This window comes from Schistocerca gregaria, chromosome 6, assembly GCF_023897955.1.
Source record: "Schistocerca gregaria isolate iqSchGreg1 chromosome 6, iqSchGreg1.2, whole genome shotgun sequence".
Classification (NCBI taxonomy): domain Eukaryota; kingdom Metazoa; phylum Arthropoda; class Insecta; order Orthoptera; family Acrididae; genus Schistocerca; species Schistocerca gregaria.
Genome location: NC_064925.1, coordinates 158,406,344 through 158,431,909, shown reverse-complemented (window position 1 = coordinate 158,431,909; position 25,566 = coordinate 158,406,344). Strand labels below are relative to the sequence as shown.

The following is a 25,566-nucleotide window of genomic DNA, read 5'->3' as shown; positions in this document are numbered from 1 at the left end:
ATCCTTGTAGGTTTGATATACCATAAACTGGTCACACCATCGGTACCAGAGAGGAACAGTTGATTAAGCATAGTCGTCTCACACTTTATAACAGCCGTGAAGAACATCGCTTTGAGAATGGTCATCCCACGGCATATAACTACACAGAGATTCTGGCATGCAGTTACAGCTACAGGCAAATTGTTGTTAACGAGAGATTAAATTATTAAGTGCCGTTAGAAACAAGGATAGAGTTTTTTTTTCTTAAAATCTGATTGGAATTCTGCTCTCTCCCTGGTAAACAACCAGAGGAACAGAGTTAATGCTACCTCAGCCATTGTAATCAATATTCGCTATCGATTACTTCCGACGTGAGTTGTCTTCAGATGTGTGGTGGCGCTAGTGTTTACAGCGTGTGTGTATATGTGTGTCTTTCAACATATGCCATACACACCGATATTTTAAGTTACTGTATAAAATGCATGTTTGACCATCAGCTGCTTTTATTTTAAACCGAAATATCAACCGTTTCAATCATGGACCATCTTCACGGAACTGTGGAAATGGTTTAAGCCACCACATTACATTTGTCATACTTAAATAATGTGTAGAGCCTGTCATGAATATCAATATATGACACAGGACTCTTAGAAGCAAACATAGTGATGAGAAGATCAGGACTTCGTTGTTTGTCTCTTCCAACGCGTTTTTACCGTATTGTTAGTATCATCTGCCGTACTGCAAGGCAGAGGGGACTAAAAGTAAAACAATGGCACTACAGTACAAATAATAATGATAGGTCGTTATACAGGTTGGTCAGAAACAGTCTGAAAAGTTTGTAAAGTGGCTACAGGGTAGGTAGTGTTGAGAAATAAATGTTAAGAAAAAATTTCGTTACGCTGCACCGTTTCCGAGTTAGTTTGCACCGAAGTTAGCCAATAAGGCTGTTGCACACGCAAATTCGTAGATGGTGTCACCAACACGTTTTCGTTTGGTTTACTAAATCCTAGCAAGAGGGCGAAACAAAAACTGGACATGGAACAGTGACCAAACTCGAGGTTGAGGCTAAGCAGCGTCGTGTGCTAACATCTGCGCTATGGGAACAACTAGTTGTATCTGCTAATTAAGTCGGAAACGGAGAAAGGTCTCGAACATATTTCTTAACACAACCAGCCCTGCAACACCCTTACAAGCTTTCCAGACTGTTTCTGTCCACCCAGTATACCACTTAGGTCGTTAATTGTTAAGTTATAATAATTTTTCAAAATATTTTTTGAAATTCCATCAACACCATATGGGCTTTTGTTTCATAGAATTGTTATTAATTTCTTTGAAGGATGTTGGTGTTACTTTTAGCTGCTTAAAGTGTTGTGGAATGACATTTGTAATCTAGTCTCTTGTTCCTTCAACTGAATCATTTAGTCCTGTTTCTGTTTCTACATTTACAAAACGATTATTAGCTCAAAACATGTGAATTATAAGTCACAACATTATTTAGTTTAATTGTTATGGCATATTGTGCACTGACTGCCGGCACTGTGTCTCATTTGACAACACCTCATATAGTTTTAATCTTATCTACACTATTAATTTCCATCAGGACCATATTTATTGACATTTTAATGACTTACCTTAAAATATTGTAGTATTTTTGGTAGTATGGAAGTAATGTAGGATCTGGGCTTATTCTGTCCTTCATTTAAATTTCCCTCTTCAAGTTGTTGTTCCAGGAAAGTTTACTAGGTCACAGCAAAAGTTACCATTTATATTTATTCACCCCGAATTTTTATCCCACTTATGAACTGTTCTTTTATTTCCTTCATTGCTTCTTCAATGTATGGGTTGAGTAGTATAGAAGAAAGTCTGCTTATTGCTTTACTCCATTCAATCTGAGCGCTTGTCTCTCGTTTTTCATTCTTTCTCTCAAACAAATGTACGCTAAAATTTAATTAGGATAGTTGAGGAACTCTATGATATTTAGCGTTCCCAAAGATAGGAAAGCAATATGTGGATAGATAATAATACAAGTTACACTACTGGCCATTAAAATTGCTACACCAAGAAGAAATGCAGATGATAAACGGGTAGTCATTGGACAAATATATTGTACTAGAACTGACATGTGATTACATTTTCACGCAATTTGGATGCATAGATCCTGAGAAATCAGTACCCAGAACAACCACCTCTGGCCATAATAACGGCCTTCATATGCCTGGGCATTGAGTCAAACACAGCTTGGATGGCGTGTACAGGAACAGCTGCCCATGCAGCCTCAACACGATACCACAGTTCATCAAGAGTAGTGACTGGCGTATTGTGACGAGCCAGTTGCTCGGCCAGCATTGACCAGGCGGTTTCAATTGGTGAGAGATCTGGAGAATATGCTGGCCAGGGCAGCAGTCGAACATTTTTTGTGTCCAGAAAGGTCCGTACAGGACCTGCAACATGCGGTCGTGCATTATCCTGCTCAAATGTAGTGGGGTTTCGCATGGATCGAATGAAGGGTAGAGCCACGGGTCGTAACACATCTTAAATATAACGTCCACTGTTCAAAGTGCCGTCAATGCAAACAAGAAGTGATCGAGAGTGTCACCAATGGCACCCCATACCGTCACGCCGGGTGATATGCCAGTATGGCGATGACGAATACACGCTTCCGATGTGCGTTCACCGCGATATCGCCAAACACGGATGCGACCATCCTGATGTAGTAAACAGAACCTGGATTCACCCGAAAAAATGACGTTTTGCCATTCGTGCATCCAGATTCGTCGTTGAGTACACCATCGCAGGCGCTCCTGTCTGTGATGCAGCGTCAAGGGTAACGGCAGCCATGGTCTCCGAACTGATAGTCCATGCTGCTGCAAACGTCGTCGAACTGTTCGTGCAAATGGTTGTTGTCTCGCAAGCGTCTCCATTTGTTGACTCAGGGATCGAGACGTGTCTGCACGATCCGTTACAGCCAGGCGGATAAGATGCCTGTCATCTCGACTGCTAGTGATACGAGGCCGTTGGGATTCAACACGGCGTTCCGTATTACCCTCCCGAACCCACCGACTCCATATTCTGCTAACAGTCATTGGATCTCAACCAACGCGAGCAGCAATGTCGCGATACGATAAACCGCAATCGCGATAGACTACAATCCGACCTTGATCAAAGTCGGAAACTTGATGGTACGCATTTCTCCTCCTTACACGAGGCATCGCAACAACGTTTCACCAGGCAACGTCGGTCAACTGCTGTTTGTGTATGGGAAATCGGTTGGAAACTTCCCTCATGTCAGCACGTTGTAGGTGTCGCCAGCGGCGCCAGCCTTGTGTGAATGCTCTGAAAAGCTAATCATTTGCATATCATAGTATCTTCTTCCTGTTGGTTACATTTCGCGTCTGTAGCACGCCATCTTCGTGGTGTAGCAATTTTAATGGCCAATGGTGTATTTATAATTATGTCTCCATTTTTAGACTTTTTTAGGTTTATATAACACAAAGAAATATTATTATCAAATCCGATCACATTTGGTGAAAAGTGGAAGGACTGGAGGAAATACTGCTAAACAGGTGTTGAGTCTAGACAGGGATTAAAACAAGTATTTCACAATATCTGTTGTCAAGGGCGGTACAGCAGAATAGTGACTGGGATGTCAAAAATTAAGATTATTTGTTTCTGAGTCTGCATTGTTTAAAAATTTTGTTTAGTTGATATTAACGGTAAATTTCTTTGTAGATATGTGTCCTTATAAATATCATTATCTCTTTTTTATATTTTAACGAAAAATAAGCATAAAACTTCCTGATAATAAATGAAAAGTTAGTGTTTGTGCATGAAAATTTGATTTACACACATTTTTTTTATCTGATGTTAAGTTTAAAGCGAGTGATGGTGGTACTGAAGCCCACTGAACATTGGCAGTTTTCTTTCCACTGACGCACTGGTAACAAAGGGTATATTTGTGATTAAGATATTCTCCTACTTTCCGAGACTCCTGCTATTCTTTGTTGCATAATTCCTGGCTGTAGCTCTCAATATGCTTACGGAAGTGGTGGCTGAGAGTTCAGAATCACTAAATTCTCTGTCGTGTTTGGCCTCCTTAACCGAAACATCATTCTGAAAATTTTTCTATACAGAGTGTTCCAAAAGCAAACCTTAGTGTTCCGGTCCAGACAGGGAAATCGGGACCTACCGGCCGCCGTGTCACCTCCCGTTATTTGGTTGCAGTATGGAAGGGCATGGGGTCAGCACACCACTCTTCAGGTCGTTGTCTTATTTCTAATCCTTGGAGCCACTGCTCCTTACAAGTAGACCTTTCAGTTGGCATCACGAGGCTGAATGTACTCCGTCCCAGTCCTCCCACCAAAGAAAAATCCTTGGCAGTATTGGGACTTGAACGTGCATAGCAGTCAGAGATGCGCACCATTGCACTATAGAGGCAGACTGATGCTTGTTGCAACATATTTCATAAAAGTCGTGTTAGAAAACACATTGGCATCCGCCAAATGATATGAAACTTCCTACCGGATTGAAGGTGTGCATTCGACTGCGACTCGAATGAGGGGGCATTTACTCTGCCAACTGGGCTACCCTAGCACGACTCACGACTCCTCCTTACAGCTTTACTTTCGCCAGTACCTCATCTCCTACCTTACACAGTTTAAATCTGCCAGGAAGCGTCATATTAGCGCACACTCCACTGCATACTGAAAGGCTTATTCTGGAAATATCAAGAAATCAGCAAATGAATGCCTCGCGAGATCGAGAGTGCTACCAGCAGTCCAGCTAGCTCCGTGATTGTGTGTAGGATCTTAAAAGAATGGTCCAGCAGCTCCTCATAAGCCACACATTTCTGTAGTCAATGCTAAATGGCATTTGAGGCGGTGAGAAGAGAGACGCCACTGGACAGTGGGTGACTGACAACGAGTGAATGCAGTTGTGAACCAGCCTGTGCCCTGTGCGTTTGGATTTGGCGAATGTCTGGAGAACATTATCTGCCACCATATGTAGTGCCAACAGTTAAGTATCGAGGACATAGTGTTACGGAATGGGAGTGTTTTTCATAGTTACACTATGCGATCAAAAGTATCCGAACACCTGGCTGAAAACCATAAGTTCGTGGCGCCCTCCATCGGCAATGCTGTAATTCATTATGTTAGCTCACCCTTACCCTTGATGACAGCTTCCGCTCTCGCAGGCATACGTTCAATCGGGTGCTGGAAGGTTTCTTGGGGAATGGCAGCCCATTCTTCACGGAGTGCTGCACTGACGAGAGGTATCGCTGTCAGTCGGTGAGGCCTGGTACGAAGTCAGCGTTCCGAAACATCCCAAAGGTGCTCTGTAGAATTCATGTCAGGACTCTCTGCAGGCCAGTCCATAACAGGGATGTTATTGTCGTGTAACCACTCCGCCACAGGCAGTGCATTATGAATTGGTGTTAGATCGTGTTGAAAGGTGCTATCACCATCCCTGAATTGCTCTTCAAAAGTGGAAGCAAGAAGGTGGTCAAAACATCAGTGTAAGCCTGTGCTGTGATAGTAGCATGCAGAACAACAAGGGGTGCAAGCCCCCTCCATGAAAAACACGACCACATCATAACACCACCGCCTCCGAATTTTACTGTTGGCTGGCAGATGATGTTCACCGGACATTCGCCATACCCACACCCTGCCATCGGATCGCCACATTGTGTACCGTGATTCGACACTCCACACAACGTTTTTCCACTGTTCAATCGCCTAATGTTTTCGCTCCTTACACCAAGCGAGGCGTCGTTTGACATTTACGGGCGCGATACGTGACTTATGATCAGACGCTCAATCATGAATTCCAAGTTTTCTCACCTCTCGCCTAACTGTAATAGTACTTGCAGTAGATCCTGATGCAGTTTAGAATTCCTGTGTGATGGTCTGGATAGATGTCTGCCTGTTACACATTACGCCCCTCTTCAACTGACGGCGGTCTCTGTCAGTCAACAGAGGAGGTCGACCTGTACGCTTTCGTACTGTACGTGCCCATACACGTTTCGACTTCACTATCACATCGGAAACAGTCGACATAGGGATGTTTAGGAGTGTGGAAATCTCGCGTATGACACAAGTGACACCCAACCAGCTGACCACGTTCGAAGTCCGTGAGTTGCGCGGAGCGCCCCATTCTGCTATCTCACGTTGTCTAATGACTACTGAGGTCGATAATATGGAGTACCTGGCAGTAAGTGGCAGCACAATGCACCTAATATGAAAAAGTATGTTTTTGGTGATGTCAGGATACTTTTGATCAGATAGTGTAGGCTGTACTTCCCTTACTGCGCTTAAGAAAACGCTAAATACAGGAGGACATAAACACATTTAGCAGCACTGTTTACTGCGTTCAGTAAACGAACAGTTCGGAAATGATGCATGCGTCAGAATAACAATGCTTTGTCTTGAAGCAGCATCTGTGAGGCAGTGATTTGTGGACAATAATATTCCTGAAATGGAGTGTTCTACTCATAATACCAACGTGAACCCAGTGGAGCACCTTTGGGGTGAGTCAGAACCTTGACACTGTTTTGGAACAGTGTCATCTGCCAGCATGTGAAGCGCCGACAATACAATTCGGAGTCGGTGGTGTTACGGTGTGGTCGTGTTTTTATGGGAGCCTTTACCCCTTGTTGTTTTGCGTGTCACTATCACAGCACAGGCCTACACTTATGTTTTAAGCACCTTCTTGATTCCCACTGTTGAAGAGCAATTCGGAGACGGCGATTGTATCTTTCAACACGATCGAACACCTGTTCATAAGGCACGGCCTGTGTCCGAGTGGTTACACGACAATAACATCCCTGTAATGGACTGGCCTGCACAGAGTCCTGACCTGAATCCTACAGAGCACCTTTGGGATGTTTTGGAACGCCGACTTCGTACCAGGCCACACCGACCGACATCGATACCCCTCCTCAGTGCAGCACTATGCTAAGAATGGGCTGCAATTCCCCAAGAAACCGTCCAGCACCTGACTGAACGTATGACTGCGAGAGTGGAAGCTGTCATTAAGGGTAAGGGTGAGCCAACACTACCCCAGCACCCAACATCGCTACCTACCATAGTTTCACCTGTTGAAGAATGGAAAGCCGAGACTCAGATACCGCACTGAAAATGTCCTCACCGGAGTTCCAGCCATAAACAGGCTAACTTGGACAACTTGGACAACTATCAACTGTGTAATGGGATAACCACAATGAAAATTTGTGCCGGACCAGGACTCAAACCTGGATTTCCCACGTTACGATAGCGGTTTTCGAAGGACCTCCGGGCTCTGTGGTAGGATGCTTACTTGCCACGGTAGAGGGCTACGTTCAGCTCCCAGCTTTGGTAAAATTTAAACAAAGGTACACTTTCCATGAGCATATCCGTGAAGCTTAAAACATACAAAAATGAAAAAATTCAGTTCGTAATATTTTTTAATCTAAGAAATCTTTACTAACAATATTTTAAAACGATCGGTTTTGCAATGAAAACTCGATTTTTGTGTATGGCATGTAACTAGAAACAAGGTGATGTGTATTTTTCCTAACAATGACAATTAGATATGTGTTAATCAGCACATATTTGATGTACTTTATATTTAAATGATGTAAGTATTTGTACTGAACAGGAAAAAAGTCTAAAAACAATGATCGAAATGAGACTCGAACAAGCGATCCAGCTATTGCCAGTCTCGAGAGCTACCGATTGATAAAAATTTCCATTTGCAGACAGTCGAGGCAAGTGAACATTATACCACAGAGCCACACCGCTTGTACAAAATTACAGCTTATTTCAGGGTATTGGACGCTTGGAAAACTTCGAAGTAGATTCTCCCGATAATTTTTGAGAATTGCATCGAACGGCATTTGGGGATTGATACTTGAGTTCTGAACTTCGCCTATCACAAATACGGAGGTATTCAAAAAAAGGACCCAATTTAATTTGCATTTCACTTCATATAAATTGGACATGGACGGTCTGTACAGGGTGAACGTTAAAAAAACGACAAACTTCAGAGACGGATTCGTGACTGCAAATTGAGGAAAGAAAGGTCCTATGAACATGTGTCCTGAAATGTATCATTGTCACGGTACATGACGCTTGAAACAGGTTTTACCACGGCGTATCATAAAACGCCCACAGGACTAAGCGGAAGGAGTGGACCTTAGGGCGGGGGAGCATTCACCTTTTATTGTTCACAATATTTCAAATGGTTCAAATGGCTCTGAGCACTATGGGACTTAACATCTGAGGTCATCAGTCTCTTAGAACTTAGAACTACTTAAACCTAACTAACCTAAAGACATCACACACATCCATGCCCGAGGCAGGATTCGAACCTGTGACCGTAGCGGTCGCGCGGTTCCGGACTGAAACGTCTAGAACCGCTCGGCCACAACGTCCGGCGTTCACAATATTTATGAAAGTCAGTCAACACATAACAATTGTCATAAACTTCAAGCGAGATAACATTTGTACATCAAACCCATCAGTTAGCTTTCGATACGAAAGCAAGTATAACAACTCTTCAGGTGAGAAAGATAATACCTTTTGATATTAAAAAAAAGTAGGATACACTGAACGCCTAAGGTGCTACAACAAGTTCACTTACAGTTTTAAAACCTTGCCCAAATATACTCATTTAAAAGAAAGAGTAATCTTACAAATGAACTGTGAATAACTGTATTTTGCATTAAATAATGAAGAAATAACATTTATAATAATAAACTCCCAGTCAGAGAACATTTATACATGAAGCCTATCACTTGGCTTTAGTTACTAACAAACGTACAACTTTCCAAATGAGGCAGGTAATACCTTTTTATAGAAAATAGAAAAGACTGCAGTCTAAAGGGCTGTCGTAAGTACACTTACAGACAGTTTTAAAACCTTACCCAAATACATTCATTTAAAAGAAAGAATGACCTTACATACGGACTCCCAACTAGACAGGCAATAATCCACATCGGACACTTCTCTTACAAATAGTTCTCACCTCACGGCATCTGCCAAGTGCGCACATGAACGTCCTGCGGTGCGGCCAATTTGTTGGACCACACCTGGTTGTGACGTTCGGGCCCGACTTATCTACCTGACCGAGGGCGCGGAGTACAGTAGGTGTGACCGACTTCACTTCCCGGGTGCTCCTACCCCCCAAACTGTTAATCCAGAGGGCTGTCATTGTGCGCACCTGGGTCTTAACGGAACGATTCAAGAACAAGCGCGAACCCAGACCCACCACCTAGGCACAGATGTGGAAGAAATTGTCAACAATTATAGTCCAACAAATCGCGTGTGCTGACGCAGCAACAACACGCTATAACCAAATGCCTCAAACAATGCTATGTTAATACAACCAAAATCAACCACTTAAAACAACTTAAAATAAAAAAGGCATAGCAGCAGCATTGCAAGAATTAAAACAAGCTGCGACTGCTAAATTTAGATTACCAGTAACACTTCAACACATTCTGGGTTGAGATATTTTAAGTAACGCATTGAGCTCCCCAGAAAACACCAAATGATGTTTTATCCTTACGATAATTGAGCCCTTGGTGGATGCCGACATTCATATCTCCGCACAAGTGTCTCACGGAGTTAGGGTACTTTGGTACAGTTCAAGCTCCACCCGATTGTCTGGAACAAACTAAATACTCGGTCTTAAAACGTTATACACAATAAGCCCCACGACTTGGGTGGTAATGTAGAATGCCGACGCTACTAGACACCAAGCAACATGAGTTCCATCAAAATGGTGCAACAAATTGCGTAGAGTCCGACCACAACATGGATTACTAACAGATTTTCATAACTCAGCACTCTCTAATACACTCCTGGAAATGGAAAAAAGAACACATTGACACCGGTGTGTCAGACCCACCATACTTGCTCGGGACACTGCGAGAGTGCTGTACAAGCAATGATCACACGCACGGCACAGCGGACACACCAGGAACCGCGGTGTTGGCCGTCGAATGGCGCTAGCTGCGCAGCATTTGTGCACCGCCGCTGTCAGTGTCAGCCAGTTTGCCGTGGCATACGGAGCTCCATCGCAATCTTTAACACTGGTAGCATGCCGAACCCATCGTTCTACCATTCCTAGACCGGCAAGGGAACTTGCTGTTCCAACAGGACAATGCACGTTCGCATGTATCCCGTGCCACCCAACGTGCTCTAGAAGGTGTAAGTCAACTACCCTGCCAGCAAAATCTCCGGATCTGTCCCCCATTGAGCGTGTTTGGGACTGGATGAAGCGTCGTCTCACGCGGCCTCCACGTCCAGCACGAACGCTGGTCCAACTGAGGCACCAGGTGGAAATGGCATGGCAAGCCGTTCCACAGGACTACATCCAGCATCTCTACGATCGTCTCCATGGGAGAATAGCAGCCTGCATTGCTGCGAAAGGTGGATACACACTGTACTAGTGCCGACATTGTGCATGCTCTGTTGCCTGTGTCTATGTGCCTGTGGTTCTGTCAGTGTGATTATGTGATGTATCTGACCCCAGGAATGTGTCAATGAAGTTTCCCCTTCCTGGGACAATGAATTCACGGTGTTCTTATTTCAATTTCCAGGAGTGTAGTTTGTTTCAGGTGAGGTAAACTTGCAAGGCAGAAAATGCATGGCCGGTGAAAGACGTAACTAGAAGGATGTCACCTTATCAGGTCGGCGAAATAAACGTCCAGCAGCATCAGAGAAGTAGGTCGACACTACAGACTACCAATAAGGTATAATCGGTTAACGGCCACCAACTGCTTGGCTGCGCAGACCATCTCAAGACAACCGTTAGGACTGTCGCCTGTATAATGCCTTTTCAAAACACCTCTTCACCGACTGGGTTACCTCTCCTCCTCTGACAATCGCACCGTCTTCTCTCCACCTTCCAACTAAACTCACTCGCGTTCCCCTCTCGATCCGCTCACTGCCGCGCCGCCTCGCGACGGACTCACAAACGCTGAAAGGTTAGCATCTCTGAACAAATATCGACAGCAGCAAAATCGGCATGGCTCAGCGCTGACGAAAGGAAGTTCTTGGCAACCACATACTAGGACCGGTTATTATTCCACAACTCCTCGACGGACGAACTATGTGGACATCCTACGGAGTACTCTGCCTGGGGTGCTTAAGAATGTGACTTTGGCAATATGACAGCTTACGTGGATTCTGCGTGACGGAGCACCGTCTCACTTCCGCATTACAGCTCGCCGACACCTCAAAAACATCTTTCCAGGGCGTTGCATAGGACGCGGAGATCATGTAGCATGGCCTGCTAAATCACCGGACTTGAATCCCCTGGATTTTTACCTCTGGGGGCATCTGAATAACGTTGTGTATGCTGAACCAGTTCCTGCTGTGCAGCCCCTTCAACAGCGTGTTCGCGACATCTGTGACGCTATTCGGGGAGAGGACGGACTGTGCGAAAGATTGCGGTAGTCCATGATGCGACGTGTGAACTCGTGTTCTGGATGCCAGAGAGGCCACTTTGAACATACAAGTGTATTGTGACGTGAATGCGATTCACCGTACTGTGTTCCGAGAGGATTTGTTGTCGTTGCATGCACACCGTCCATTTCCAGACACATGTTTATGGAACCTATTTTCCTCAATATCCAGTTAGGAATCCGTCCCTGCAGCTTGTCGGTTTTATTCATGTTCACCCTTTAAACCGGAGGAAAGACGAAGGGCTAAAGTTTTGTTTTGTTAACCGCTAGACGCGTACACGGCCGCTAGGGCGGTGATAGCTGCGTAAATGGCCGCTAGAGTACTCGCGCCGTTATTCAGCAGTTGTAAAGCGCTGAATAAGAGCAGGCTCACATGACAAACGCTTACGCACGATACGTGTTCGTACAACGCGTTTTCCGCGTTGTTCCGTGAATAGAACTTATGCGGCTCCTAACCGGGGACTGTACAACTGGCCCTTAGTAGGTAGCGATCTAACAAAAATTTTCTGTCAAAATCTCATTTTCTTGGGTACATCGAGAAGATAACACGTAATCTTTTTTACCTGTTATTCCTGTTAGCCGTTTATTTCCATTCTGGTAGTGTGAATCTATGGATTTCGCTAATAATTATAACGACGCTTATCATTCGCACATCCAAACAACCACATAAACAAACAGCGATTGGCATTCACCGGTTCTGGTTTATTCGGCTCAGCTAGTAGAGCTACGTCCCTTTTTGTTTGCGCGAATGTTTTTTTATTTCTAGATGCGATGGGGATTCCCCTGTCAGAGACAGGGGGGAAGAAAACCTTTAAAATTTTATCCTTTCATTGATATGTAAACTGTTTATGGGCAATATATGCCTCATGAAATACAGAACAATTAAATTGCCTCCACCTTTTTGAACAGCCCTTTATAAAGAAACTCCAATTGCCATGTGGTCCCCTTGTGGAAAAAGGAGCACGGAGTTCCGTGTTATTTAAAAAAAAAAAAAAAAGCTTTCTGTCGTAGGAAAATTTGTCGGTCCTTGTAACTGTGTGATAATGGTCTATTGAACATTTCCGTGAGAAATATGCCAAATATGTGTCACGTTTCTGCGAAATACGCGAGCGGAATCCCTACAACTTCCTAGCACCTGTGACTTCTCGCGCTGTCACACGAAAATTGATTTCCGTCACTCGTTTCTGCGTTTCACACAATAATCTATAGAGCTGCGTCAGATCATTACGACACACTTTCGTTTGACAAATTGAGTTTAGGCGACCATCTGACAGGGGAAGTTCGTGGCTTCTAACGCTCAGCACTCTACGAAAATGCGCTTCGAATATAAAACACTGTCCCCGAAAAAACTAGTATTAGACACTCGCATGCAAGACTGTGCTTCTTTTCACGAGATACATATGAATGATTACCTATACAAGATCTAAGAGAGGAACTACGGTGAAACTAAGAAACAAAATGTCGATATAATGGGACCAAAAACCTAAATTCCAGTGTCGTGTCTAACAGCTATATTTCCCTCCGCTTAAAATAATTACGCCGTCTGAACAGCAAACTTTTTCTACGTGCCTGACAATGCTTGTCAGCTATTCAGTCTTCAAAGTGCAGGCATAGGATTTCTGTGAAGTGGTCCAAGCAAAGTGGGACGGAACAAACTGCGCATCTGACTGAAGTCACTTTGTCACATTCAATTTCACTTCTGCACTGAAGCCGTCCTATATCAAACGCCACCACATCAATTACATTTTCAAACTTGACGTTTGATATTGGACTGTTTGAAAGCAGAAGTGATGTTGAAAGCGAAAAATTGCCTTTATTCAGACTTGCGTACTGTTTTGTTCTACACTACTTTGACCACTTCGTTGAAATTCCACACGTGTACTTTCAATAGCCGTCCAACGCTTTCAGTGGCAACCGTTTGCTGTTCAGAGAGCGTAATTACTTTAAGCAAAGGGATACAGCAGTAAGACACTATATTGAAATACATGTCTTTTGGCCTATTATATCGATATTTTGTTTCTTAACGTTACCAAAGTTCCTCACTTAGACTGTGTATAGATGATAATTCAATGTTTCTCGGAGTTACGACTTGCAGTTTCGCATACGAATGGCTAAAACTGCTTGTTTTAGGATAAGCGATTTATATTCTAAGCACATTTTCGTGCGGTTCTAACCATTCAAGGTCACACAACATGGTCATTGTCGCAAGAAAAATGCGTGCCCTATCAGAGATAAGTGCAAAACTAATAAAAACGCCGAACACCCCATCAGAACTATGACTACCGTATAGTAAATAGCTATTACTTGAAGCGAAGAGAGTTAGCTAGCCCACAGTCTTGTCGCAGTGGTAAGACCGGTTCCCCTCATATCACCGAAATTAAGAGTTGTCGGCCTTGGCTAGTGCTTGGTTGGGTGACTGTCTGGTCTGTCGAGCGCTGTTGGCAAACGGAGTACACTCAACCCTTGGGAGGCAAATTGAGGGGCTACCTGACTGAGAAGTAGCGTCTCCGGTCACGAAAACTGACCACGCTCGGGAGAGTGGTGTGCTGACCACATGCCCCTCCGAATCCTCATCCAATGACGCCTGCAGGTTGAGGATAACGCGGCGGTCGGTCAGTATCGTGGGCCTTCCGAGGCCTGTTCGGACGGGGTTCAGCTTAGTAATGAGAGTTAACTAACACTGCAGATGTTTGTTGCTTAGTAATGTGCAACATAATTCGAAACCAAAGTTCTTTGTGATCCCAGTGTTCGTTAATTCACTGTCTACTGCCTAAGCGTGCTAGAACTTCTAAGTGCATCAACTGACAGAGAGAGAGAGAGCCCTACTGGACAATTTACAACCCCCCATCTCAACGCATCCCCTACTTCTCGTCACAGAAATTATCAATCTTCCTACTTTTTCAGAAAAAAAGTCACCTTGGTGGCTTGTAGGGATGGCTACTGGAATTCAGCTTCCTAAGACGTCTCTCTAGCGAACAGGCTTGTCTAGTTAAAGGTTGTGGCTATGAAAATTTGAGCCGGGACCTACTCTGTAATCATCGACGCCATTATCAATAAATCTGATCGCTTTATCTGTACATGACATATCAAGGGGAAGAGATCCGATCTGAGCCCTGGATCGGTGCCTTCTTCATTCTTTATCTATTCTATTTCTGAGATAAAATATACATGCACCTCTTCTAGAGTCCCTTGCTCAAGGATAACATTTAACCAACTAGAAAGACGGTGATTGGCTGAAGCCATACTGGACGACGCAGATCCTACACAGTGGGGAGATCTCTCTCTCATCTCGCGGCAGACTGTATAAGAGTGTGGAAAATAGCGAGGGTGTTGTGAGCTTTGCTTTCTGCGAAGTGAGGACGATACATTTCACGTATCGTGGCGACAGATAGCAAAGTAGTTAATTATTCTTGCAGAAATTTTTGCAGGCAAAGAAATTGTGCACGTTGCTGCAACAATTAGCGGGTGTGCAACGGCCATTATTTCGACTAGGGAAAGATTAACGATCTACAGAATGCAGGAAATTTGAGACTGACTAAATTCAGTCAAGGCCAGAGTACGGAATTAGTGTTTCAGATCCAGCTTGGAGACAATTGCAGATGCCGCTTGGTAAAGTACCACTGCGCATTAGGCCACAGTAAATGTTGAGTCTAGATTTTGCTCACTCCAACACTCAACACTTTGGCCATTGAATATCAAAAGCCACGATACTAACCTACCCTCACATTGAGTACATGAGAATTTTTTCATTAATACAAAAAGTAAATTTATTCCCCACCAACTCAGTGCATTGACCAGCTACGACAACGCAGATGTAAATGAGTTGATGAAGATTTTTAATCATTCTTTCCTGTGATAAAAAAACTTTTCATATGTAGAGGCAGCGATTTTAATAATCGTCAGATCAATATGTCCAAGAGTTAAATATTTTGTTATTGAGTGTCAAACGCAATTGAACATGACTGTTGCATATCACTTGACCACAGAAAGCACAGCTGATAAAGTATATGTAGAATAAAAAAAGGAATAGCTGTTTTGTCTTTCTAGAATAGACCCCAAACTTTCACCTTTATTAACTCATGCAATCTAGTTACTTGCTGCACCATTTCTAATGATTTTTGTTATTATCTGCACCTAACATGAGCTGTCTTACAGGGCGAGGTTATGTAGAATGTCTGTTTGACATCCTGGACTTGAGAAGACAGTTCAAATGTTTTGTCCATTTGCGCGCTAGGTGGTAAGCTAAGTTTGCACACATGGGTACACTCACTGTGCAGATACAAAGGGCAGACTATGACACATCATTCTTTACTTTTTCTGCATTTCCATCTAATTTCGCTTCTAAGTGATCTGTATTGTTGCTGTTCACTTTAAACTTTTTTACATTGTGTCCATTTATTTGTTAATTGCAGAATGCCATCTGTTATGCACGGTTTTCTCTTACTTTTCTTTTATCTACCTTTTCTGGTGCATTTTCTAAACTTCTTTTAAGGCGATTTTATCAGTCTTTGACACCAGTGACTCCTTGAAGCGTCATTATTTATTTCATCCGTGCAACGGAATCGGAGTTTTGAGGTCCTTCAACTTTGTCCAACGGTTCGGTTTTCCATTTAACTCCTTGAATTTCAACTGCCATTTCTTTTGTAATAGATAACTGTCACTACTAATCTGAGTACCTGGATAACTCTTGCAGTTCTTAATTTGAGTCCTGAACCTTTGTCTTACCAACATATAGTCGACCTGATGTCTTTTTTTAATTTCCTAACGTCTTTCATATATATATATCCCTCTCAAAGTGTTCTTTAAAAGCGGTTGTGCAATGACTAATTCGTACTGAGCACGGAAATCTATTAATCTTTCATAAGTCTCAATTCATCTATCAAGAGTGAACTCTTCCACTATTTTCTGCTCTTTCTCTTACTGACGGATGAATTCTGTTGTCCCCTTTGACACAGTTTACGATCTGACTAACATTATCGAAAACTTTTTTAAAAAAATTTCACTGTCATGTGCATTTATGGTTGGCACATATATGCACTCCCTCAGAAGCAATAGTAAATGTTTTGGGAACTAATAAAATGTATTTTGAACAAGTGAGGGACTAAGAGTACAAGCAGTGCAAGTTACATTTCACAAGTAAATTATGTAAATACATATTTCAAAAACTGAAGTGTGGATCTCTTCTGAGTAAAATAATTACAATCGATTTCCTGCGTGCTGCCGCACTCTGTGAACGTGAAGTTTAAGCTGTAAGCGTGGACTGCATTTGTAATACAGACAGTGTAAGTGAAATGGTGTACAGAAGGAGAATTGCTCTATCTTTCATGAGAACTTCAAGAAACGCTAGATGAAAAGAGTTGTGTAGACACTATTTCATCGAATATCAACCGTTGAAAAGCCATTTCATGCTTTGTTCAAATGGTTTCAAGTGGCTCTTAGCACTATGGGACTTAACTTGTGAGGTCATCAGTCCCCTAGAATTTAGAACTACTTAAACCTAACTAATCTAAGGACATCACACACATCCATTCCCGAGGCAGGATTCGAACCTGCGACCGTAGCGCTCGCGCTCTTCGAGGCTGTACCGCCTAGAACCACTCGGCCACCATGGCCGGCTCATGCTTTGTGTCCACCTCCACCAAACACTTGGTGTAAATATAGGCAAGCTGAATTTTCTGGCACCCTGCATGAATTTACACATAAACATTCTCTTCCTTTGGTAGTAATGGAGGCAATCAAACCTACTTACAGAAATTTGGCGAATTATGAGCTACTAAAGAAGTGTTTACATGAGAAGACCCAGAATGTGAATGAGTCCTTCAATAATGTTGTGTGGTGCCGTGTGACTAAAAATGTATTTTTTAGTCTTATGACTCTAAAGTCAGCAGTGTCTGATGCTGTAATAACTTTTAATGGTGGGAATTATGAAATACTTAAGGTTCTGGAGAAGTTAGGGGTAAGATTTGAATAGAACACCGCTAAAGGACTGCAGGAACTGGATGAGCTTCGTGTACGTGAAGCAGAGTTGCTGCTCAGCAAATGACAAAAGAAGCAAGAAAGAAAAGGAGGAGGCAAGCACTGGGCTGTTGTGATACTGAAACAGACGCAGACTGTGGGCCAGGGCAATTCCAGTGCATAAAAGACGCATAAAATAAGTATGTATAAGAATTTGTAATAAAAAAATTTTAAACCTCAATATCTCTTAACTACATTTTTGCGATAAATAACCCGTTTTCTAAAAAAGTACTGACGGTAGAGACATGAAATTTTTAAAACATGCCAAGTGTGAGATTCAACACATATGGAACTAGAATAATTAAAATATCCTGAGTTGTTTTGTTTTTATGTTCATTTGTTTACAAAATTCTGTCAAAAATTGAGTGTTTGAAAAAAGATAACATTCCCCACAATATAATTTTAGTAATAATTCTAGTTCAGTGTATCTAGAAAAGTGCATTCAATAATTATGGAAAATTGTAAGTTGGTGTCTTAAAAAGTTTCCAGGATAATGGGTCACAAAATTCGACAATTTAACATTGGCGACTTAGGACATACAATGCCCGTTTAAACTTTTAACTTAAGATTATACCTCTTAATGAGTGGTTTATCACGGCTTTTTAAATTTTTAAATTATGTCAACAATTACGCGAAATGTTGAGAATGAAATTTTTTGGCCCTTGAAACCATTAGATAGGTAACTAGCAACTGATACTGGGTTCCAGAATCCGGGACAGTCGCTTAGTAATATAAATAAGTCTGAAGTTATCACGTTTTAAAAAGAGTTACTCTCGTTATTACTGTGAGACATTTTATCATACGCTCAGAAATATAAACACTCTCAGGACAAATTCTGGTAGTTGCATGTTTATCGCGTTATACACCTCACGATAGCTGTTGAACTGGTGCTATACAAGGAAGAGCTCTTTCTTATTTGAAGTGTGTGGAGCCGACAAGGGAAACCTCTTATCAGATTATTGGCTCCTTCCGAGACGGCTGTCTGTTGTCTTAAATCGTGGACTCGTGTTGGCACGGAAGCCTTTCGTGTGCAGCTGCACACTGAAAGATATTGAGCGATAGAACAACTATTTTCTTTTTTTAAAAAAAAAAAAGCACGTGTCAGCAGTCACTAGTAAGGAGTACTGCAAGAAGGCACCTCTAGTGGCAGTAAGCAAATATCCAAGTGGCGTAACATATATGTAAATTGCCAGAGATCAGTTTTTTTGCAAATTAAAACAGTGCTTACACTCATCTTTAGAATAACTTTTAGCTTGGCGCGTTTCGTAGACTTAGTCTACTACAGAATACATACTCCGCAAGGCACTAGATGATGCATGGTGGGTGGAACCTTGTACCACTGTTAGGTACTTCTTTACCTGTTCTCGCAAACGAGGGAGAAACGACTGTCTATATAACTTCCGTACGAGCCATAATTTCTCTTATTTCACTTCGAGGGCCTTAAGCGAAACGTATATTGGCGGCAGCACAGTCGGCTGCAGTCAGCGTCAAATGCCGGTTCTCTAAATTTTCGAAATACTGTTCCTCGAGAAGAAAGTTGCCTTTCCTCCAGGGATCCCCATTTGATTCTCCGAAGCATCTCCGTAATAGCTGCTTGTTTGTTTTATAGCCTACGGGTAACAAATCTAGCAGCCCGTCTCTATATTGCCTCTATAATCCGACCTGATGTGGATCCCTAACAAGCCCTACTCAAGAACAGATCGCACTAGCGGCCTATATGCGGCCTCCTTTACAGATGAACTACACTTCCCTAAAATTCTCCAGATAAACCCCAGTCTACCATTCGCCTACCACAACCCTCATATGCTCCTACCATTCCATATCGCTATGCAACTTTCGCCCAGATATTTAAACGACATAACTGTGTCAAACAGGACACTATTATTGCTGCATCCGAACATTACGGGTTTGTTTGTCCTATTCAGCAGCATTAACTTACTTTTTCTGCATGTAGATCTAGCTGCCATTAAGATATATTGTCTAAGTCATCTTGCAGTTACTCAATTTCGACGCCTTGCCGTACACCTCAGCATCATCAGTGAAGAACTGCGTATTGCTGCCCACTCTGACCGCCAGATCATTTATGCATACAGAAAGTAACAGCAGTCCTATCACACTTTCCAGACGATACCCTTGTCTCTGATGAACACTCGCTGTCGAGGACAACGTACTGGGTTCTGTTACTTAAGTTCCATATGCTCGTACCTTCATTAACATTGTGCATTGGGGCACTGTCCAATGCTTTTTGGAAATCTAAAAATATGGAATCTTCCCTTTTCCTCTTCATACAACGTTTGCAAAATATCCTGTTAGGAAATGGTAAGCTGAGTTTCGCACGAGCGGTACTTTCCAACACGGACTAGATAAACTGCCTTAGGGAACTGAAGTGACACTATTATAATTTTTCTAATTATAATCTCTAGTCTGTGTGCCTAGCCAGAAGCTGAAACTCAGATAAAAATCATCTGATGATTTCATAAGGATTCGAAACTCGTAATGACACCATTAGTGCGACCTGAGGATGAAATGTATACTAATAGAAAATATCCTTTTAGTTTTCTTGCATGAGAGTACGACACGTCTGTGTCTTATTTTCTCTCTCTCTTGTTATTCTCTGATCCAAGGCGTGGAGCGGACTGTTTGGGATCCGACCTCTTATCCATAGTGGCTGTTCTTTTCAGCCAATTTTCAAGCAAGCTGGCAGGTGTGGTAAATGGGTTCCCAGTTGGGAATAAATGAGAGGGTCCCGACAATTGCCTTATAACCAAGAGAAATCTCCACAGCACCATAAAGAGAACTGGGGGACTGGTATCATTGTAAGCTTCCTATGTAATTTATCTGTATATTCTATACATTCTTTTTCAAAAACTTTCTCCTCGTGTACGTGTCCTTATATATCGTATTCAACTGCTGAGCAATACTGACTGTTGGTTAGTTCTGTATTGCGCTTGTGAAACAAAACTGTAATCTTAGAAAAATGTTGAATTTGAAATAATGAAAATGAATCTAATTAAATCCCAAAAGAAAAAAAACTGTATGCACAATGAAAACTATTAACTGAAACTCAATGCTGAAGAACGGTATGAAAGTTACGTAACATGAAGTGCAATGTCAGACTTGTAATATCCACAAAATAAAATATTAGTCAACTCGGAAGAAAATAACTTTTTAACATTGCCTTCACTGTTCACTGTAAATTAATCTGCTTACTTAGCACCACACCTGAAAATCCTGACTGCGTACTGTTTGCTCACAAGAATACAAAGTGAGATCTGTCCTGAAAGAAAAATAGCTTATGTCTTGCTCAGCATTCTATTTCGTGTTTGCTGCACTGACGTTCTCGAAAGCAAGCTGAAATCAGCAAAAGCAGCAGCTAAAGAAAAAACCCTACTCACTACAAAATCTTTTTTTTTTCTTTTCAGAAACAGTCTATGGCTGCGTGTGGGGAAAGGTGCTTTGCACACACGACAAAATATTTAAAACTTTACTAAGAATGATGGAGGAGGATTTCACTTTTTAAAAGACGGCGTTCTTCAAAAATTAAACTCTGATTTTTGTCGAAAAAGACTGTACAACATAAGAAGACTAACAATAACGAAATTGACTCATTACAAAAATTAGAGACATTTAAACCAATTGCACTATTTTGAGACAATGAAGACAAAGAGATCAAATTAACATTAGTCATGCATATTATTGATTATATAAGGGACAAAGATTTCCGTGAATTAATAGTTCTGACAAACAAACATTTCATTCTTGCGCGTGAATAGGTTGCCTTGAAATATTCCTCCAAAAATCTTCTCCCTTCACACAGTCAAGACAATGTCTTTACAAGCAACTTTTCATCTCTGTTCTAGATAATTTCTCCCAGAATCACAAATATCAGATCTCCCTCTCTAAACCTCAACTACTCGCAACGATGCCTCTAATAAGAATGTCCTAACGCTACACAACTGACTGGCGACCACGCGCACCACAGATTACATTAAACAAAGTGTCACAGATGTCATCCAGTACTTGTGCAGCGCGCTCATGAATCTTTGTCCCATGCAGTAAAGGTGAAATATTTACAATGGCAGAAAACATATGAAAATCTAACACTATTTTTAAATTATGTATGCGACAGTGTTTTCCATTGTTCCAAGCATAATTCAAAACAGCTTTCGTTTGCTGCAAAAAATTTCCGTCTGCCATATTTCTTGGGTCTTCCACTCTCAATTTTTTCTTCCCGAAATCTCCAATCGGCCACAGGAACTGGAATTATTTTATTTCGGGAGTAATAAATATTTTCCTTCGCTTAAAAAGGTTTACGAGGGTTTAGAGACAAGAATCAAAATTGGAAGAAGTTTGTCGGGTAATATCATTCTCAGCAGCGGTTATGTTTTTACGGCGTTTTGAAACTGGAATATTAATTACAATCTTCCTATATCTCACCGAATCTACACCAAAACACCCACCATGACTTTTCCTACGAAACTTCTACAGTCTCTCCCGTCCGGCAGTCAAATAAGCCATGAAGTTTATCATTCCTATCAAATCTATCCCATTCGTGTCTATTTATTACAACAGTGTAGCCATCTACTTCTACGCCCTATTCTTTTCTTCTCTGTTCATAACCATGTTCCGTCGTCCATCCAAGTAACTCCTATCCGTCACTCCACGTCTCCATCCTCCCACTGTCCTACACTAAACATTCCCACATATTGCAGTGCTTGTTTTTCGCATCGATATATAATTGTAAAATCGTCTCACACCTTTGGAAATAACAGTCTTTCTGCAAGTGGAAGCTCTCACTGAGGTGTGTACAGCCCGTTCAGTCTTACGCTGTCTGCTGATAGACTGTAAAGCAGAAAGCCGCTCCGCAACAAAATATAAAATAAATGTAATTGTGAAACATTGATACTGTGTATTTCAGTTGTTAGAAAGTCTATTTTCCTCCAGGTACCAACGGAATATTCCATAATGCTGTATTTTATCACGCTTTCGGCCAAAAAGCGGAAATGTACCGCTGCATAAAATGGTTCAAATGGCTCTGAGCACTATGGGACTTAACTGCTGTGGTCATCAGCTTAAACCTAACTAACCTAAGGACATCACACACATACATGCCCGAGGCAGGATTCGAACTTAGACCGTAGCGGTCACGCTGTTCCAGACTGTAGCACCTAGAACCGCAAGGTCACTCCGCCCGGCTGTACTGCTGCAAGCCCATCTTGTTGCAGGCAAGCAAACGTAGCATCAACTTGCGCAGAGTCATTCTTGGGAGTTAGGGAACCAGTAAAAAGATATTTTGCGCTGCTCGTCTTCCAGGACCTTACAGTAGTAAAAGACGATAGGTATCATTCAATATTGTACTTACGAATGGTGTTGTGGTACACACGCTCTAGCACACCTGGTGTCTCTGTGTGACATCTCCTTGGAACACAACAGTCACACCTGCTGACGGTGAAGGTACCCCTGTCTCGGGGCCGCTGGTTTATTGTGGCGATAAGGGTATGCGATGGAGCCGGATGTTGTGGATAACGAACTTGATAAAGCCGACGAGCAGCTGTATCATGACCATCAGCTTCAGCATACAGAGGGATCATGTCGATGTATTCTGCAAACGTGTACTCAAACACTTTGCTCTAACAAGACACCTGAATGCGGCTCGAACCAGGTCCGAGAGGTAGGACAGGCGTCAAGTGATATCAGCTAATTTGACGTAAGCGCTTCCACCATGGTTACGCTGTTGCATACCTACCTAGCAAACATATTTTCAAACGGTACGTTTCCGAACATGAATTTCAATTCAAAATATTGTCTATTCAGTCCTGTCTACAAGTCCTAGAAGCTTGTAAAGGGAATTTTACACTAACTTGTAAGGTCATGAGATAGCGATATGAACATATACAGATGGCGGTAGTATCATGTACACAATGTATAAAAGGGCAGTGCATTTGCGAAGCTGTCATTCGTACTCAGGTGGTCCATGTGAAAAGGTGTCCGATGTGACTGTGGCAGCACGACGGCAATTAACATACTTTGAACGCGGAATGGTAGTTGCAGCTAGATGCATGGACATTCCATTTCGGAAATCGGTAGGGAATTCACAATTCCGAGATCCACAGTGTCAAGAATGTGCAGAGAATACCAAATTTCAGGCATTACCGCTCTCCACAAAGAACGTAGTAACCAACGGACTTTATTAATCGGCCTAGAGCAGTGGCGCATGGGTAGAGTTGTTACTGCTAACAGACAAGCAACACTGCTTTAAATAATTGCAGAAATCAATTTGGGATGTGTGGCGAACGTATCCCTTTGGACAGTTCGGCCCTACAGCAGCTGACGACCGACGCGATCGCCTTTGCTAACAGCACGACATCGCCTGCATAGCCTCTCTTGGGCTCGTGACCATATCCGTTGGCCCCTGGCGACTGGAAAACCGTGGCCTGGTCAGATGAGTCTCGATTTCAGTTGGTAAGAGCTGACGATAGGCCTCGAGTGTGGCGCAGAGCCCACGAAGGCATGGACGCAAGTTGTCAACAATGCATTGTGCAAGCTGGTGGTAGTTCCACAATTGTATGCAATAGTATGGGCTGTGTTTAAAGTGAATGGATCGTCAATTTCAGTAAGAGGCCTTCCTCTGTCTTTGGCTCGGGGCACTGTGAAATCACCGTAAGATGACTAAAAAGACAGCGAAATTATGTCCTCGCCGGCCGCGGTGGCCGAGTGGTTCTAGGCGCTCAGTCCGGAACCGCGCGACTGCTATGGTCGCAGGTTCGAATCCTGCCTCTGGCATGGATGTGTGTGACGTCCTTAGGTTAGTTATGTTTAAATAGTTCTAAGTTCTAGGGGACTGATGATCACAGATGTTAAGTCCCGTAGTGCTCAGAGCCATTTGAACCACTGGGTCCTCTGGACCAGCTGAACCGATATTTGACTGGAAATGGCTATGTTCGGCTGCACTGAGACCATTCGCAGCCATTCAGGAACATCATGTTCCCGAAAATCGATGGGATTTTCATGCTTGGCTATGCGCCACCTCACAGGGAATAATTGTCGCGATTGATTTGAACGCCCGACATGAATCCCATCAACATTTAGTGGACATAATGGAGAGATCAGTTCGTGCACAACATCCTGCACCAGCAACATTTTCGCAATTATGGACGGCTATAGAGGCAGCATGGCTCAATATTGCTGTAAAGGGCTTGCAACGACTTACTGAGTGCTTGCTACGGTGAGCTGCAGTACTACGCCTGGAAAAAAGAGGTCTGACACGATATTAGGAGGCTTCCCATGACATCTTTCACCTCCCTGTAGCGCTTGAAAGAAATAGGCGACGCTTTTCACAAAATATGGAGCCGAAAACTACCCTGTGACCTTTAGTGACTCTTATGCGATGTACGCACAGCTGTAACTCACCTGGAGGTTGTATCATTGTACGAGTGTGTCCTGCGCCTCGGCCGCACCGCTGGAGGCAGCGGGGTAGGGGTCTGGAGCTGGAGGGGCAACCGGCTGGCCGCCGAGATCCGGCTGACGGCGGCGTCCAGCCAGCGCTGAACCTTGTCCCTGTCGCTTCGAGGGCCGGGCACCTGAGCCAGCAGCTGCAGCGTCGTCCACATGGCGCTCAGCTCAGACATGGCCTCACCTGCTGTCAACAGGCACAAATTCACCTTGAAGCTTCAGCAACAGAGAATCAAATCCAACCTAATCTACAAATCCGAATGGGTCGGAAATCAGTAGATGTGATGTAGTTGTGCAGATGAAGAAATGAGCACAATTCCAGAAAAAATGGATCATTTATTCAAGCGAAAGAGCTTCACAAGTTGAGCAAGTCAATAATACGTTGGTCCACCTCTGGCACTTACGCAAGCAATTATTCGGCTTGGTATTTATTGATGCAGCTATTTGATGTGCTCCTGAGGGGTATATTCCCAATTTCTGTCTCATGGGGTGTTAGATCCTCAAAATTCCGAGGTGGTTGAAAGGCCTTGTTCATAATGCTCCAAAGTTCTCAAATGGGGAGAGACAGGCGATCTTACTGGTCAAGGTAGGGTTTGGCTAGCACGTAGACGAGTAGTAGAAACTCTTGTCGCGTGTGGGCAGGCATTAGCTTGGTGGAATGTAATGCTAGGATG

General features: G+C 42.9%; 1 protein-coding gene across 1 annotated transcript in view; it reads right to left on the bottom strand.

Moving 5' to 3' along the window:
* The window catches only part of LOC126278198 (uncharacterized), an 82,298-nt gene extending 57,233 nt beyond the window's left edge, over positions 1-25,065 (bottom strand). Inside the window, exon 1 of the mRNA XM_049978115.1 lies at positions 24,851-25,065. Within this exon, the coding sequence (XP_049834072.1) occupies positions 24,851-25,050 (200 nt within the window). The 5' untranslated portion in view covers positions 25,051-25,065. The remainder of the gene's footprint in view (positions 1-24,850) is intronic.
* Positions 25,066-25,566: the final 501 nt, after the last annotated feature.